The sequence below is a fragment of the Ambystoma mexicanum genome, chromosome 2p (assembly GCF_040938575.1).
Source record: "Ambystoma mexicanum isolate Mex_15411 chromosome 2p, UKY_AmexF1_1, whole genome shotgun sequence".
Taxonomy (NCBI): Eukaryota; Metazoa; Chordata; class Amphibia; order Caudata; family Ambystomatidae; genus Ambystoma; species Ambystoma mexicanum.
In genome coordinates this window covers 418,764,746-418,782,880 of record NC_090923.1, presented here as the reverse complement: position 1 = coordinate 418,782,880, position 18,135 = coordinate 418,764,746, and the positions used below count along the sequence as shown (strand labels likewise).

The 18,135-nt window shown below is 44.3% G+C and overlaps 1 protein-coding gene across 3 annotated transcripts in view; it reads left to right on the top strand.

Annotated features, from left to right (window-relative positions):
* The window catches only part of ABHD6 (abhydrolase domain containing 6, acylglycerol lipase), a 597,080-nt gene that overhangs the window by 394,026 nt on the left and 184,919 nt on the right, over positions 1–18,135 (top strand). For all 3 annotated transcript variants that reach the window (XM_069643773.1, XM_069643772.1, XM_069643774.1), the window contains exon 5: positions 1,311–1,443. In XM_069643773.1, the coding sequence (XP_069499874.1) occupies positions 1,311–1,443 (133 nt within the window). The remainder of the gene's footprint in view (positions 1–1,310; positions 1,444–18,135) is intronic.

Below are 18,135 nucleotides of genomic sequence, written 5' to 3'. Positions count from 1 at the left end.
GAATAAAAGCCATGGACATGTACTGAAACGTTTATGTTGAAGGGACATCATAGGTGGGATGCAAAACATAAAAACCCAGATATTTGCCTAAAGCAACCATAACTCGTCCCCCCATGACATACGAATGACACAAGACATCACAAATGACATGCCCATGCCCAAAGTTTCTATAAGCGGAATAAAAAGAACTAAGGAAAACAGCAGAACCTCAGACAGGGTCCGTTTAGGTTTACTTTGGGTTTAAAGGCCAACACAAAACAAAGCCCAAATGTACCGCAATCACTGTTTTCAAACGCCGAGTTGGCACGCCCCTGAGCATAAATTAATGTTTGGTGCATGGCTCTGGCAGAGTTATGGCTGCTTTAGGAACCAGAACTGGCGCATTTATGAAGTTTTCATGACTTTGCACAGCAAACCTAATGTATTTTCAAATAAAGTTTTTGTGTGTGTGAATATCTATGTTTTTAATTAGAGTGGGTAACCACCATAACTGTACTTAAAGTTTCTTTTCGATGATTATATATGCTGGCAGTTTCATTACACTCCTATTTCATCTATCGTGTATCTCAAACAAGTGCATTTTGAAACTGCAAAGTATTGGTTCATACATGCCATCATTCTGTGACCAAAAATCTGTAGGAATCTTAAAGTTTAAAAAATAGTCCAGCGAGGAGGTAATGATAGAAATAGGGCGCGTCAGCAGCCCATTGTCATTGAATGAGCCCGCCGCCACGGGTGCATTCAATGACAATGAGACGCCTGCCACGCCTTCTTCCACCACGCCACTTCGGGGGAGCCCTTGAAAGACTCTCCTGAGCTTGCATGGTGGGGGGGGCTAGTGGCACCTTTTGTCAAAGGCACCCGCGGCGGTGGGGCGCATTTAGCCAGCAGCCGTGGGTGCATTTTACATCAAAAGCCTGCATGCCGTGCCTTCTCCCGCTACGCCAGCTCGGGAGAGCCCTTGAAAGACTCCCAGAGCTGGCGTGCCCCCCCCCCCCTTAAGGCCGGCTCTGCAGCGAGGATGCTGATCATGCTGTGCCGGGACTCATGCAGCCAGGCCAAAAAACATTTTGAAAAAAATCAGTATTTGTTGCCACTAAATCGGTAGGCGGTAGGACTGCATAAAAACCGGTATCCTACCGCCTAAATCAGTAGGGTTGACAAGTATGTTTGGTCCCCGATTATGAAATGCTACACCACTGAGTTGTGTTGCTAGTCGAAGCGCAGATAACACGATTTCTGCTTCTCGAGTAGTCAAGGCGGAGTTTAATAGACTTTGCTAAATAAATGATGACTCTTTTGTTTTTCAGTTTGTTGAGTCCATCAGGATGAACAGAAAACCCTTTCATCTCGTTGGCACTTCAATGGGTGGTCATATTGCAGGAGTGTATGCGGCCGAGTACCCAGCTGATGTCTGCAGCCTGTCTCTGATCTGCCCTGCAGGTGCGTTCCCACCTTTAAGGTTCAGTGTTGGAACAGGCAGATGTTGAGATTATTCCGAAAAATATGTAACTTGTATTGCAAGGTGCTGTGATTCATTATTTGTATTTTGTGCTGTTGGGAAAGGATTTTTAATTTGTTATTCATGATTTCTAAAGTGCCATAATGTAAAAGTCTCACTTCAGGGTGCTCAAAGGGAAAGCCGGGGGAATAATGGGTAGTTGGGGGTTACATGGGGGGGGAGGTAAGGGGGGAGCAGTAGTACTATGGGAGGGAACGAAACAGGACTGTTAACGCTGCACCCTTTCTGCGTCAGTAATTTTGTCCCTGCACTCTCAGCGCAGGTCCCTTTAAGGCGCACACGGTTGGCCTCAGTCAGCAGGTCACATGTACCTAACATTGCTGGGATGTTTTTTTCCTTTTTATACTACCCGAAGCACTAATAAATGCAGTCCTTCAGATGGCAGTTTATGTAAGGGAAACCCTTCATGCTCCGTACATAGAGCTGTACTGTAACTGATCGCTCCATGTACACAATAGTTTGCTTTGTCACGCATGTTATGTATGCGGATACAACAGCTCATCTCCTGTCTCACAGTCCTAGGACTTTACATTTCAAGAAATGTAAACAGGAGTGTGGAGACCCACTACTGAGACCGAACAAGGTTCAAATAACATGCTCTATGGAATTTCTTCCACTGAGGAGGGTCTACAGCCACGTTTTAGCTCACTGCAGCCTTAGCAGAGGAGAAATTTCCATTGTGGTTTGTTAGGTTTGTGCATATTGCTGGTGAAACGCTCTCAATTCAGTCCATGCAATTTTATATATAAATAGTTTTTTTTGTTTCATAATTCAACTTTTTAGTTTGCTTTTAGATTTTGAAGTTGTAATTGATTGTGAAGTGTGTTAAGTCGTGCTGCCATGCTGCGGTGTAGCTTTTAGCTGACACGCAGTTTTAAAAGGCTGACCCGTGCCTGCAGGTCTTGTGAACTACAAGTTCCAAGAATTTTGTAGTTCTGTGCCCATTATAACCAAGCATCAGCGCCGGCGCATTGGGGACGGTTATTGACAGCGCTGGCGTGTCGGGGACGGTTATGGATGGTTAGCGACGGGAGGCAGGAAGTAGGCTAGAACCCCTACATGTTCGCTGGTAGCAACGTAGGTATATTCAGTCCTTATGGGGAATGTGGAGGTTCTTAACGCCATTAGGGCCGCAAGAGGGAAACTGGACGCTAGGTGTTAGTCACAGCCCACTAATCCTATTGCGTCCGCCCCTACCACACCTCTCTGTGTGTCCACAATTGCTCATTTTAATAATGCTCTTAATCCTACAATGTCCACTCCTCTTCCCACGTGGAAAACGAGTGGTGTGAATGCACTCAAAAATAGATCAGTGTTTGCCGAGCCAGGTGAGGAAGAATGTTAGTTGCAGAGTCAGTGATGAAAAACACATGTGGTTCCCAAACAGTCTCCCCCTCACCCCCCTGTCGTGAGGTCATTACTAAGGCACACATGGAGGGGGAGTCGGTTGAGGGTGCACAATTTAAGCCATCCAGTGCAGACAATATTCGACCTGTCATTCACTGGAAATAGCTAGTTGCCATACTGAACAACTAGCTAGCATACATAATACCCCATCACAATGACATTGAGGTCATTACGACCTTGGCGGTAAGGGGTTAATGGCGCCGGTAAAGGTACCTGAGCTGTCAACCGCTTACCGCCTCATTACGAGTTCTGCTTGGGGGACCCGCTGAGGACGCCTGGTAAAACCAGGCGTCCTCAGCGGGTCCCGCGAGCAGACCAGGGTGCTAACGGGCCTGGTGTTTGCATTCTCCCCATTCCCATTGAGCCCTATGGGGGCTCGAATGGGAATGGGTTCCTTGAATGAGGAATTACCGGGCCCTCAAAGGTCGGAATGGCCCGGTAATTCCTCATTCAAGGAACCCAGACCCAGTACCCGGTAAGGGGGGGTAGCCATGCCGCTAGTGGCGGCATGGTTAGCTCCATACTCAGAATGACCCCCATTGTCATCTTGCATTTTGAAGTTCATGCTGCTAAACACAAGATCACTCTTGAAACATGCAACAGATGTGGCTATGCATATTGAAGAGCAAAACCTAGATATTTGCACCCTTGCCGAAACTTGGAGACATGAGGCTGCAGGTCTTTCTCTGGCACAGGGCATACCGGAAGGATATGGTATAATAAGGCAGGATAGAGCCCACAGTAAAGGGGGGTGGAGTGGCTCTTATCTTCAAATCTAACCTAAAAATTTAGGAAAGGAAGGTCGAACCCATACCAGGACAGAACTTCTACTGGTAAAGGTTGGGATTAGTCCAGAAACCACGGTCAACATTCTGTTGCTATACAGGGCCCCTTCTCCATCACCCAATTTCCTGTTGCAGTTGGGCAACTACTTGCTTTCCCTTCTTAACCTCAACACAAAGCTAATTCTTCTTTGAGATTTGAATCTCTGGTTGGGTAGCAATTTGGAGGCGACGGCAGGGGCTATGGAATCTGCCCTGGATTCTCTGGGATTCCTACAGTTTATCAGAAAGCCTACTCGTATAAAGGGGCATACCCTTGAGTGACTCACTACCCATAATCTTAATTTAACTGAGATAGAAATTCCACCATGTCCTTTGCCAGAACACTTTTGCATTTATTTTCAGACCTGTATGAATCTCTTCACAAAAAACAGGTGGCCACGAGGGTATTTACCCCAGTCAGAAGTCCTAAGAATCTGACCTTGGAGAATCTTACTATCTGGGCCAAGTCCCTGAATGAAGAAATTCATAATAAGGATGGCCTTGAGGATATTACCGATAAACTAGTTGCCACTGAGACCTTTGCCCCCCTGAAGAGTAAATGCTTGGCAACGAAAAAGCAACCCCTGGTTCAACAATAACCTTATAGAGCTTAAGCCAAACAAAATCAAATTGTTTTATCCCTCGCGACAAATCCGTGATCCATTAAGTTTGGATACTTACAGAAAAGCAGCATCTACCTACAAAATGGCGATTTTAGCAGCCAAAAAGGAATAATTGAATGGCAGAATTCAAAATGTCACATCGGATAGTAAAGAGTTATTCAAAATCTTACCAGAGCAGGAAAAGCCAAAGGGCTCTACCCAAGACCCCAGCTCTACCCAAGACCCCATTGTTAAGGATTAGACCCAGTGTTCATATATCCAGTCTGCTATGTTTAAAAAAACTGGAAAAAATTAAAGTGACCATAGTCCTTTAGCAAAGAAGAATGCAAATTTAAGGCCCCTCCCCTGTCTCAGAAACAGATTTAGCAAAAATTATTTCTCAGCTGAAAATGACTAGCTGTAAAGGCGATTACTTGTTCCGCTGTTATCATCAAGGAATGGTCACCTTTGCTCATCTCAGCCCTTACTAAATTCGTTAACTCTTCCTTTGCTCACAATTGTCCATCATGACCTCAAAAGTGCATGGATCAATCCCTTATTAAAGAAACCCAATCTCTGCCTGTTGACCCATACCAATTACAGACCTAGTTCAAATACTCCATTCTTGTTGAAGATCCTAGATAGGGTTGCTTACAACCAGATCTCTCAGCATCTTAATACATCCCAGATTTTACATAAAGGTCAATCAGGTTTCCGTCGAAACCATGGGATAGAGATGGCACTTTTAGCTCTAAAATCTCAGCTGTTACAAGCATTGGATGGATGTCAATTCTCCCTACTTGTGATTTTGGACCTTTCGGCGGCATTTGACCTGGTGAATCATTCCATCCTGACCCCAAGGTTAATGGATATCGCGCATTTCTCAGCACAAGCCACCCAATGGGTCTTGTCGTTCCTGAGTGGCGGACAGGTGAGAGTGGCGAGTGAGATAGCTGAATAAAACCAACACCCCTGCTTTATGGGGTCCCGCAGGGAGCATGCGTATCACCATGTTTTTATAACATATTTATGGTCCCCTTCTTTCATATGCTAGAACGAGAGAGGATATCATTTGCCAACTATGCGGATGATACGCAATGCGATATCCCTATTACAGGTTCTCATGAGGTTGACGAAACAAATATCAATAGAGTATATCAGGCTATACAAAGGTGGATGGTCATGAATGGATTGGCGTTGAACAGTATGAAGACGGAGCTTATGATTGTCGGCTCTGACTCAAACTGGCCAAACTTGATCCAATGTATAGTAGCTTTATGATAGATGAATGCGCCATTGAGGTCCAAAACAAAGTAAAGACTCTGGGCGTTGTATTGGACAAACATCTGAACATGAAGGCGCAAGTTAGTAGTTTAGTCTCATCATCATCCTCCTACGCCATCTCCGTCCCCTCATTTCTGAAAAAAATTCAGAAACATGAGCAAGAGCCATTTATTGGCTTTAAAATAGATTATTGTTGCAGTCTTCTAGCTGGCTCCTCTCAATCTGACCTTCATCGCCTCCATGTGATCCAGAACGGGGCTGTTTGAGTCATGAAAAGAGAACCGTAGGGATCACGTCTCGGATACAAGATGGAGCCTCCACTGGCTCCCTGTACAGGCTAGAGTGCATTTTAGGATGTTACTAATCACTCGGAAATGCCTTGTGGGTAATATGCCAATGTATATCATGGAAGCTGTATAAAAAAAAAAAACAATCTCAGACCTCTAAGATCTGATAACTCCAACATCCTAAAAAGCACACGTTGTAAAACCAATGAAGTTCGTAATGGAGCTTTTAACATTGCAGCTCCTCTGTCCTGGAATGGCTTGCCCCCTGAGCTCAGAACTATAGAATCAACTGACTTATTCAAGAAAAAACGAAAGACCTTTCTATTTTGCTAGCTTTTCAGCGTATCGCTCCTAGTTACGCCCCTTTGATTCTGGCCATTAACATCTTCTGCCCTGTGTCTACAGGTTGTGCGCCCTTAAGCCTTCAGGTACCTGGAGCACGATACAAATTTGCAGATCATTCTGGGCAAAACCCACAAGGGCAGTCCAGCACTGAGATGCTAGGAAATTCTCCTCTGAACAAAAGTACCACCAGCAACCCCACACACCTGTTTCAGCCTTGTTGGGTCTCCTCAGTAAGGGGAAGCTGAGCCTCTCTAAGGCAAAGTGAGCAAGGGGTCCACACCTGGATTACCCTTGGTTACTTAGTAAACCCTAAGTAATCGAGAACTGCCTGTCTTGGTTGCCACCAGTACTTTTTCTACTGCAAAGGACTTATTTAACATGGATTCCCACTTATCATTCATAGCTGTACATATCTTTGCACCATAAGGTGATATTGAAACACTTCATTTTTTAATTTCAGTCCAAAGTATTACATTTTCATCAGTCATTACCCACTGAACCCCACTCCACTATATTGTCATATTTGCTTTCTGTAGAATGTTTTACTCTCCTCGGCCTACACAGGGGTCAATCATGTGCTGCATGATATGCCGAGTAATTTCATCACATTCTATCGCTTATGAATAATAGTGTTTTGAGATTCTTCCTTCCTCGCTTACTTCGCCTTTTCCTTCCCAGCTTCAATGGCTACCTTCAGAGTTTTGTTTACAAACTTTTCTGCCTCAAAGTTTTGCTGTACATTCACCAAGTGTGTAGTTATCGATGGCTCCTAAAATAGTAGGTCTGTTAAGGATTCTCATTTTTGCAGAAAAATGGATGTCCACTTTTACCCCACAGTCTATGAAGTTTTTTTGTTTATGCCGGCACAGTTTTGATAAATTGCAACATAACATCCCTTTTGTATTTACTCACATTAGGATTAGTTCAACCCTCTGCTACTCTTCAAGCTGCAAATTCATTGTTGCACCTCCTTTTCCCCAATGGAGTATTTCTTTTCTAAATGGAATACACAACAGGATTGTGGGAGCTGCCTGTCGTTCCAACCCGCAAACGGGAGTGCTGTGAGCTCTTATTCCATATCCTTCTGGACAAGCTTGTGTGCCATAGGCCGTATGGCCTGTAGACAGAGCATTGGTGGTTGATGCTGTGATGGAAGTAGTTTTGCCGGCAGTTTCTCCATGGCTGTCTCTCCCTGGTTTATGCTAGGTTATTCTGTAGTAGCGGATGCAGGAGAGGCATTTTCCTCCCTGATTCTTCCCAGGCTGCTGCTGCTGCCATCTCCAGCAGCCGCCCCTTAGTGAAGAATCTGCTACGTAATTCCCACAACATGCTCCTGGTATCAAGTAGGCAGATTGGGTGGGTGTTCCTGGAACCATAATCAAGCACGTTTACTCCGTAGATATATATGAATCATTTCTGTTGTAATTAACCTGCACATCTACTTCAGACGGCCGCTATTTCTCTTGTGGAACACAAATGTTTATGCTGCAGAAACAATGTACATAAACCTGTTTCTCTGGTCACACAAATATTTTCACTCTGGTCATGTATGTTTCTCTTCAGGACTTGTACATCTCTAGAGATTATCTTTTTTAAAATCATTTGTAAGTAGTAGTATGCAATCTTTTCAAAATCCGGAAAATGCCATGACCTGACGCTTTAAAAAAAAAACAAAAAAACCCACCTTGTTAAATATATGCATATGGTATGTGTGTGGTTGAATGTATTAAAAAGCTGTTTTCTTAGTTAATTCAATATTTGCAAATGTGGCTATTCAACAGATTCGCCGAAAGTAAAGTAATGATTTGTTTAAAGTGATACACTGTTACTCGAGATTGGGTTTGTATTCGGTGTCTGCAGTCATAACTTGGACAAAGTTAACACAAGTATGGTGTGTCATTGCTGAGAGATCACCGGGCATCTCGGTTATGCTTTTCAAACCTCTTTAGTACCCAACATAAAATGCCTAAAGGATTAGGTAGAACTGAAAATAGGATCATGAGGCCATCCGAGTATGATGCGCAAATCAAACTGTCAAAGGTCTCTAGTTCATCAGTCCTTCTCTCTCTGCCAGAGGCTCCCCAGCCGGCAGTGATAATGTCATTCATGGCCTCTTGAGTTTAAATGCTCCAGCATTTCTTTCTTGGCATTTGTCTTTTATCAAACTTGTCTGGGTGTCGTACTCTTCTGTAGGTGCTGCCATCATTCAGTGCTAGGGTCATTATGATATTAGCCAAAATTGTGGTGCGCTCTGGAACTCTCATGAGTGACACCTTTGTGCCATTAACGGAACCTGCCGCAATCTCCTACATTACCTGGGTCTCGGCTTCTCTAGCATATCCTTGTCGCTTGTCGAGATCCTCTTTCTTCTTAGCTGCCTCACCTTCTTATCTCCCCTTCTCTTCCATTCCTCCATTGCTCCTCTCCTCCTCTTAGCCTACTGCCTCTCTCTCTGTTCTGCTTACTCCAACTGACACTCCTCTTTAACCATTGTGCCACACCTCTCCCTTATTCTCTTTAAGCTACTTCACCTGAATTATGTGTCAGACTCCTCCTTACTTCTTTCCTTCCTTCCTCCCCCGATACCTTCTTTCTCCCTCTCCCTCTGTCTTCCCACTTCATCTTCCTCTCTTCTACCTGCCCTCCACTCCTTGGTTTCTCTTCACCTACACTTTACTCCTTTATGCCTTCACACCGTCTGATCCTCTGCTATCACCTCCTCCTTCTTTTCTGCGACCTACATAGCACTTCTAACCCCTTGCTACACCACCACACACTCGCTATCCTCCTACGCCTCAACTCCTGACCCCCACACCTCTTATCAACTGTGGCCTTTTGTACACTGGTGGGTTCACCTGCATGGCCATTGATGGTGAGATTGATGTCTGCTACCATACTGATTGCGTGAGCACAGGGATTGGCGTTCTCTTTGTAGAAGTACTTATTCTCCAGTTGCTCTATCTTGCCTTCTGCATCCTATCCCAGCTTTGCCCGCCAAACCTTCATCATGGTGGACGACCATTTTGAATTCCTGTTGCTAAGCAGCATTACTGCATTTGTTACTCTTTGCTGCTAGTCCTCGCTGGGATGCCCTAAAAGAGGTTACGCATGTCTGATCCATACTGTGGGAGCTGCTGCCATAATCTCTTATGAGTAGTAGTCACTGATGTTTGAGTTTTTTTTAATTTTTTTTTTATTGTATGCAATCAACTTGTGATTTTTACATAGTCAATTTACTTCCTGTGAATTCTGAAGATTTCTAAAAGATGAATCAAACACGCAAAAACAACATTTCTGCGAATTATCATAAAGATGACTGGGTGAGAGTGTTGAGTCCAGTTGCTACACCCTTCTATGTTTCATGTTCTTTCATTTTGACAAAACTGATTGTTAGAAGTTTTGTTGTTGCGATAGTCCATTTTGACTTTTCGCCTGACATCAGTCTGTTCCACCACAAATTTTCATCTAGAACTGAAACTGACATCCTAAGAGGCGAGAGGTATGCGCTTCTTTCGTAGCTAAGCGCCTTGCAGTGCAACAATAGATGTTTCAAATGTTCTGGTTCGTCTGTTGCTTTGCATAATCTACATTCTTTGGAGGTCGCCTGGAGTCTGATGCAAAGGATTACCCGTGTGGGCATTAGGTTCAGACAGGCTCTCATAAAGCTCCTTATTAATTTTTTGTCCGGGAACTGTTGACAATATGGCAGAGGAGATTTAAGTTTGTTGAAAGATGGAGGGAGATGTGCAGTTAGTTTGTTTGACTGTGCCTTATCCACTGTGTCGATCCAGTCCATGTGCGCCATTTTTCTTTTTATTTTTTCAGGGTTTCCGATCGGTTCCGCTTCAGTGCAGGCTATTTTGTTGTCTGTATTAGCGACCATTTTGTTAGGCTATGTAAACGGCCAGTAGAGAGTTCTGCAGCTATCAATTTGAATATTGGAAGCGTATCTGGAAAGATGATTTTTCTGTAGGTTTGCATAGCATTTTGTTCCACCACTCCCAGTAAAGACTGAAGGCCTAAGTCACGCCTGATGTTCGCAATGACCGCCGAGTTTGGTAAGCCCCAAACAGATCGCCATAGTAAGCCTTCAATTTTTGACCAGATTGAAGTTGGCATTGACAGGGTTGCGCCCATTCCATAAACCAGCGCCGGGACAACTTTGCCTCTGTAAAATTGGATTACAGGCTCCAGTGAGAATTTACCATACTTCTTGTCAATTGATCTTGTCAATTTGCAACACTCTATTTGTGAGAACTCCTTTCAGCAGAAAGGATGGTTCATGTTTTCTGACAAAGCACCTCCCCACATTTAGAGGCTCCACTCAAACCAAAGAACCTACCACTCGACAGAGCATAAGACACCATGGAAATAGCCACAAAGGAAGGCTGCAGATACTGACCACATACCTAGACCCGCACGAAAGCCCAATTGACACTACCGCTCGTACAATATGGGCGAACACATCCAGACCGGCAGACGCATCTAGTTAGACGCTGGCCTGCGTCGCATCTAGATAGGATCGATTGAAGGATAACATGCCCGCACCTAGAAAAACGTGAATGCTAACATGTGCCACACCTAGAGTTGTGAACATCAGCCTGCGTGGAGCTCAGATGGAGTTGTGAATGTTAGCATGCCCACACCTGGACGGGTCTCTAGACACTGGCCTGCGCCGCATCTGGGTGGGAGTGTTAAGTGTTGGCGTGGCCACACCTGGTTGGAGTCCTGGGCGTTGGTCTGCGCCGCGTCTAGATGGGAATGTGAGGGCCAACAAGTGCCACACTCAGACAGAACTGTGAATGTTAGCATGGTAAAGGTCAGTAACCCACTAACCAATATAAGCTCAAACTCTGCATACTGATCTCACTCAAAAAACTCACACAACCATATCTCGCACAACATGCCGCACGTACTTCACAATACTGCAACAACACATAAGCCGGAACAACAGCACACGCGGACTGACTCCGATCCGATACCCGCACCAAAGCTCAGCACCCGGTGTATGCCGAGTTGAAGCTGCCAACAGAACACCACTCCTCTCACTATCCTACTCCCTTCTTCACCTTACTAACCCATCCCACCTTTATCGTTTACAGATCCGCCTGAGCGCTTGGGGACCAATTCCGTTGGTGACGGTGCGCGGTACAAATACCTTTAAACATTTAAAATCTATTGTCACAGGCACTTTAAGATGGACTGTTTTTTCCTCAACAAATATCCTATTTACTAACAGGCTGACAATCCTATTCTGGTGAGAGGCAAGGGTCTCTACATGAGCAGGTGGGGTACCCTGCCGCTAAGGGGCTGCTCATGGTACTGAACCGTTTATATTTTTCCCGTCGCTATTGGGTGGCAGCTGTTGGCTGTGTTGGGATGTGCCTGAATGCTTCCAATGCAAAAGTACAGTTTCCATGAAGGGATGAACGCACTTCTATTGGAAAACAGGTTTATTGTCATGCTTCCGATCCGGAGGGCCTAGTCGGTTTCTTAGAGCTGAACAACTAACCCACAAAATCGCAGATTACCACAGTTTAAAAATGTACATAATCACACATTTTGTTACAAAGTTATCCCCAATCCTCCTTTGGCTAACACTATTACAAAGTAACTTAATCCCCCTAACTCTAAAATTCCCATTTGCTACTTTCAAAATGTACACCCCTTTTGACATGCGATCTTCCATCGTCAGACATGACGTATTTCCACATGTCACATATATTTTTCATAAAAAAAGTTTATTATTATTCATATCATGTGACCGAAAACAATTAACTCACATGGTGACTGTACAGGGCTATTATTCCTTTAGAACAGCAATAAAATTCAGACCCGCTGGTGTCTTTATATTATTTTTCCATCACGTAGCCTTACTTGCAACTGCCATCTCGGACCATGACGTATTTAACCTACAACCTGCTTATCTCCTTCGGACCCCATAAAAATCCCAGGCCAGCATGTCGTCTATTAACTAACCCTTCCTTCACCCTGCCATTTAAGAACCTACGTGCGCCCAAGGAAATTGCCTCTTGTATCTACAATTCAATCCGACCATAAAGACTCTGAAAAAATGGTTTTGCATCCTACTCTCCTCTGCGATATTATCACAGTCGGCCATATGCGGCTCGCTTCCATCCCCCTATCATGACCTCGGTCATGCTGCCTTCTAGACCAGACGAAACTCCCCTTCCCGGCAAACCAATACATTCTGCAACTTACGTGGACTTTTAAACTGAGTGAAAAACCCTGACAAGTTCCACAATGTCTTCATATACTATGTTTTTACATGTTAAGCCTTTGTCATTCCTCACATGTACACTGTTCAGAATTACTGCGTCTCCCCACGTTAACTTCCTTTTGCCATGATCCCTTTTTCCATGTCAGCGGGTTGAGCACTCGCTGCTGCGATCTGATCGTGATCTGCAGGTCGCAGGTTCGTATCCTGGCATGGCCAACTCATCCTTTAATCCTTCCGAGGTCGATAAATGAGTACCCATTTCGGTTGGGTGATATTGTATGTAAATATGTGCTCTGTAAAGCGCATTGGATTAAGGCGCTATATAAATAACTTATCATTATCCTGCTTCATGCTAAGTGCTACAAATGGTACGTCGCGCAATACGTAATGTTACTACCCACTGTAACTGTAATTTGTTAATACAAAGGAACACTCCAATCTCCTAACTACATTGAATCACATGTTTTAGTGGCTACATCACCTTTCAACTCTACCGCACTGTGGCCTAATACGCTTTGCGCTATGTAAATCGCTTTCCCACGTTGGGCCTTAAAATGGTTTCCCCAACATTCCACCTTTTAGTTTATTTATTAACTACCAAAATATCTTCCTGCACTTCAACAACCCCATCTTTGAGAATCCACCCTTTATGGACATCCATCATGTTCTTTGAATCGGGCTGGAGACAACAGACAGCATCTGGAGGCCAAGTCAACCCTAACTCAGTCTATATAATTTGAGATGGAAGGGGCCCTTCGTGTGGACAGAGTGACTGACGTAATAGCAGCTGTTTGTGGTAGCTTTGCAGCGCAGCATCTTAAGAGTATTTTGCAAGAAAAAAACAGGACAAGCATAAAAAAGAGTGTCATTAAGATTTTTGCAGTCAGGCTTAGCCATGATGGAACCCAGGCAAAAAGTGAATCAAGCCAAGTATCATCTTTGATCCCAGCCTCTTTCAATGGCCTCACGTAAATTATGTAAAGTTCTAATGATATTCAATAAAGTTCCATTGCCCATATCATTCGGTGGCACAATCCCTATTCCTTGACACACACCCACCTTCCATTGCAGTAAGAAGGTCCAGAGTATATCTATTTTGCAGCAGTGTGAGTGCAAGGATCTCATCTCCTAGCGTATAGCATTGAAATTAGTCTCTGAATAATTAACCAGTTGTATGAGTTCATAGCGGGTGATCTGAATCCATTTAGTGTTAACAATGGCTTGAACTCCCAGAGCCAGGAGAGAGGGAAAAACCATCTCTGTTCCGATGAAGAGTCTAAAATGTTCTTGTATTCTTTCTAACACCACTGAAGAAGTTGATGACAAATAATTACTCCAGATCGATCGTCTCAAAAGTTCAATAGTTCCATGTGCTTCAACAGTCTTAAGTTCAGATGTATTCAACAAAATAGGGGGGCACAAAAGTGGCAAGGGGCAGCACGTTGAAGATGAACCCGATGAGCTTTGGGGAATACCAAGATTGGGGAGTACAAAGTAGCCATGCTGCATTCTCTTTCCGGCCGGTGGCAGTTGGAGGTACGCCAGGGTACCCCAGACCTAATAATTATTGAGGATGACAGAAGTCCCACTGGCCCAATTTGCAAAGTTTTAGTACACTTCTTATTAGTCCTGACTGGAATACTGCCATCTCATCTGAAACATAAGGAAATATGTGTCAGTAACTGGATCTTAACAAGTATTTTTTGTGGTTTCAGCCATCTCAACTTTGTTACATCAAACTTCCGAACATTCATTGTTGACGTTCTACACCAGTCGTTCAGTCAATTATCTCAATCCTCCCGCTTTACAACTCTTCACCCCCTGTTCCCATTCATTGTGTATAAAAACAAAACCTCCTAGTTCCAATTGTGATTGCAGACTACATTGCACATCTTCGTGCTCCTTCTTTTCTTTCCATAAACATTCAGGTTGATCAATTGGTATTGTAGAAGCCTGGACTGCTTGTCCTTGAACTACGCCCCTCACTCTGCACAAAGATAGGTGTACCACGCATTGTACTATTTATGGGGGCAATTCATCAGGAATAAATAATCTTGGGATGCTAGAAGCAAGGGGAATAAGCGAACAGACACTGTATGGGTCTGCCGCCTTTTCCCTCCCCACCCTTGTCCTATGTCTATACCACAAATTATCAGGAGCAAAGCCATGTCCATTCAGCAATTGGGCAAAACCACCCTCTTCAGGTACAAATCCGTCTAGACCCGTACCTCTTTTGGTTAAGGGTTTCAACGTTTCATAATTTTCAAACATATTACACATATCTACATTATTATTCATTGCCTCACCTAACCAATGAAAAATAAAAAACAACAAAAAAATCCTACTTCTCATCCCTCATGTTTATTAACAGACTTCTTCATTATCTGCGCAGGAACTTAACTCTATTTATTCACTCTGTTGTTCCCGCTAGAATGAGCCCCAGTTTCTATGGGAATGCTTAACTCAGTATTTTCTGTTGCATCTGCCCTGCTAGAGCTCTGTTCTTATGAATTTGTAGAGTCGCAGGCCACTTTCTGTACATCGCTCAAATGGATCCAACGTTTGTTCCATACCACCTTCAGAGCACTCAGGGTGGCATAGACCACTTAATAGGGCCCATGAAATCGACTTTCATTGAACCGGCGAACAAATGTTCTAATCAGTACTTGATCCCCGTGTAGAGCTGTGGCTGTATTAGGACTCCTGATTATTGATCAGTGCCCTCCATTGCAGCCGGCTGTTGATTAGAAGAAGCAACATGTGAAGATCTAATTCTGACAGCTCAGGTTAAGTTCCTAAACTCCCATCCTAGAATCTGAGGACCTCTGAGCATCTGATGCTGTGAGTGTGAGTGGGAGTGGTGTATGTATCCTTCCTGTCACTGTTTCATGGGGGCTGGGGGGTCAAATGGTGCTCCTTCCTTGGCTGGTTACTAAGATAAAACGGAGCCAGTAGAAGGCAATGCACCCAGTTCTTTTTAAGATCAAAACAGAGTTTCAACAATCTGGTTTTCAGCAAACCATTCATGCGCCCCACGATTCTGTTGGCTTGTGGATGATGCACTGAACACAACCTGTGCTTTATGCCCAATAGGGAAGTGATTTCTGCGAAAAGCTCATTAAAAAAAGTAGGTCCCATTGTCTGACCTTAAAACCTTGCATATACCCCACCGTGGGAATACCTCCGGCATCATGATTATTGCTGCCGATTTAGCATCGGGGTGTGCAAAAAGGTCCAGGCTCAAGCAATCAGTAGAATGGATAAACGACAATGATGAGATAATAAAAATTACTGCACTGGTTTGTCATGTCCACATAGTCAATGTGAAGTTCTCTGATGGGCCCGATGGTCGGGGCAAAGTTCCTTTTAATGTTTTCAATATATTTTCATGATTGAACTGGTGACAGGTCACACCGTTGGATTTAATTTTACTCACCTGTAGGTTGGGAACGAACCAGTCCTCCTGGAGATCTACAGCTATTTGTTGTGGAGACGTGTGCCACGTGTGATGCAACTGCTATGGAGCCACACTAAGTAACTACAGAGGCATCACTACTTTACCTGTGAGCTCTTGTCTCCTCAACTCCTCAACAGATCTGTGGGTGAGAGGGCACAGCCTCGTTTCGGCCACAGCTCCTTTTAATGTTTTGGTGCTCTTTCTTGCATTTCTACAATTTTCTTTAGGGGAACTGCAGCGTATGGGACTGATAACTGTGCCTTTTTCTGACACGGTTTCTGGGAATCTGTGAATGGCATCTACACAGTCTCGGTTTCTGCTCTGTCAGCCGCATTATTCCCAAGCGCAATTAGGTCAGTATTGTTAGTATGAACAGCCCACTTAACTGATATTTCCTCTGGTAATGTTAATGTATCTATTAATCTGGATAATAGCACAGCATGCTGGACTGGGGCCCCCATCTGATCTCCTGAACCCTCTTCTCTGTCATCTCGACAACTCTGAATGCACCGTGGATGTAACATACGCAGAGTGAGAATAAATGGTAACTGCCTTGTCCCTACTGATCTCAAGCGCCTCTGTGTGCTACCAAAATGTGAAGGTAATCTCTCTTTCACTTTGACTTGGTACTCACCATCCGACAAGCCACAACTGCCGTTCCTGTCCGCCTTTCACCAGTTTCCTAATAGATTGTTGATGAACCATCAACAAAGTGCACTATCCCTCCCTCTAATGCATCTTCCTTAACATTTGCACTCTCATCTCCTTCTGCCTCATAGGTTGCACAGTCATCAGGTTTCACTGGTTCAGCTAAGAATGTTGCAGGTTGACCGTATGACGCCTCCCTGGATGTATAGAGGCAAGAGACAAGATGGCCTCATAACCCGAGGCACTGTGCTTGGTAACGGTTGGTTTGGGTTTTTCTAAGATCGCAACAACTGCATGCTCTACATACAGTGTCACTGGGCAGCCCATAGCAATGGCTGGGGACCTTTGATTGGCAAAAGCCACTGCCTCCAACGTTTGCTCAGACGGAAAATGCCCTTGCATAACTGCGTCTAGGAATCGGCTATAATAAGCCAAAGGCTTATGACCCAACGATGTTTTCTGGGTTAGGCCTGCCATAATTACCTGCCCATTTGAGTGCAAAAACAGATAAAATATCTCCTGTAAACATGGAGTTGCGAAGACTGGAGCATTGCTGATTTCGATCGTGGGTGCCTTGAAACAAGTTTTCATTTCTTCCATCCATTCAATTAAACCTTTTTCTTACTGTGCTTCCTTGAGTCCTTATAACAAGGGCCTCTTTACTAGAGTAGTCAAAGATCCAAGATAAACAATAGTTACAGAGCTCCAAGAACTGCTGCATCTGTTTTACTGTTGTTGGTTGTGGTGTATTTTGCACTGCAACGGCTCTCTCCGGCATTGCTTCTCTTCCTCCAGGAAATATTATTTGCCCTAGATGCGCTACCTTGGTCTGACAATACTCCAATTTCTCCATGTCCACCTTGTACCCCTTCTCAGCGAGAAGGGTGAAAAGCTTAATTGAATCTCCTGGACGTTGTTCCTCCTAAGTGCTACATACTAGAAATTCGTCCACATACTGAATCGCAGTACTGGGCATGCGTAGTATCACTAAATCCATTTGAAGCAGCTGATTAAAAAATCTGTGTCATCACTGCGCCGCTCCTAATTCCGCTGACGAAAATGTTTACTGCAATTGCAGCGTGGCGCAGTGATCACATAGATCACTTCTACCTGTCCTGGTCCGCAATCCCAAAAACTGCACCCCCCCACTTACCTTTACTGCCGCGTACTCCTGTGTGCACCGCCAACGTCCTTGTACCCCTGCAGCATCAGCTCTGCCGACTTACGCATTGCGGTGCTGATGCCACAGGGTCCTTTTTTTAAAATGTATTTTTTAAATCTTATCCCTCGCTTACCATAATGGTAGGCGGGGGACACCCCACCCACTGACCACACACCCCCCACCGCCCGTTACTGCATCCAAGGAGAGCAGGGGACACAGTAATGGGGGGGTCAGGAGTTTTTACTGCGCTCAGGCACAGTTTTAGTAATGGCGACATTATGGTATGATTCCATTAAAAATACTCTGGGGCTCACAATAGCCCTGTGAAAATGCAGTGTGGTTGAATCTTTGGCCTC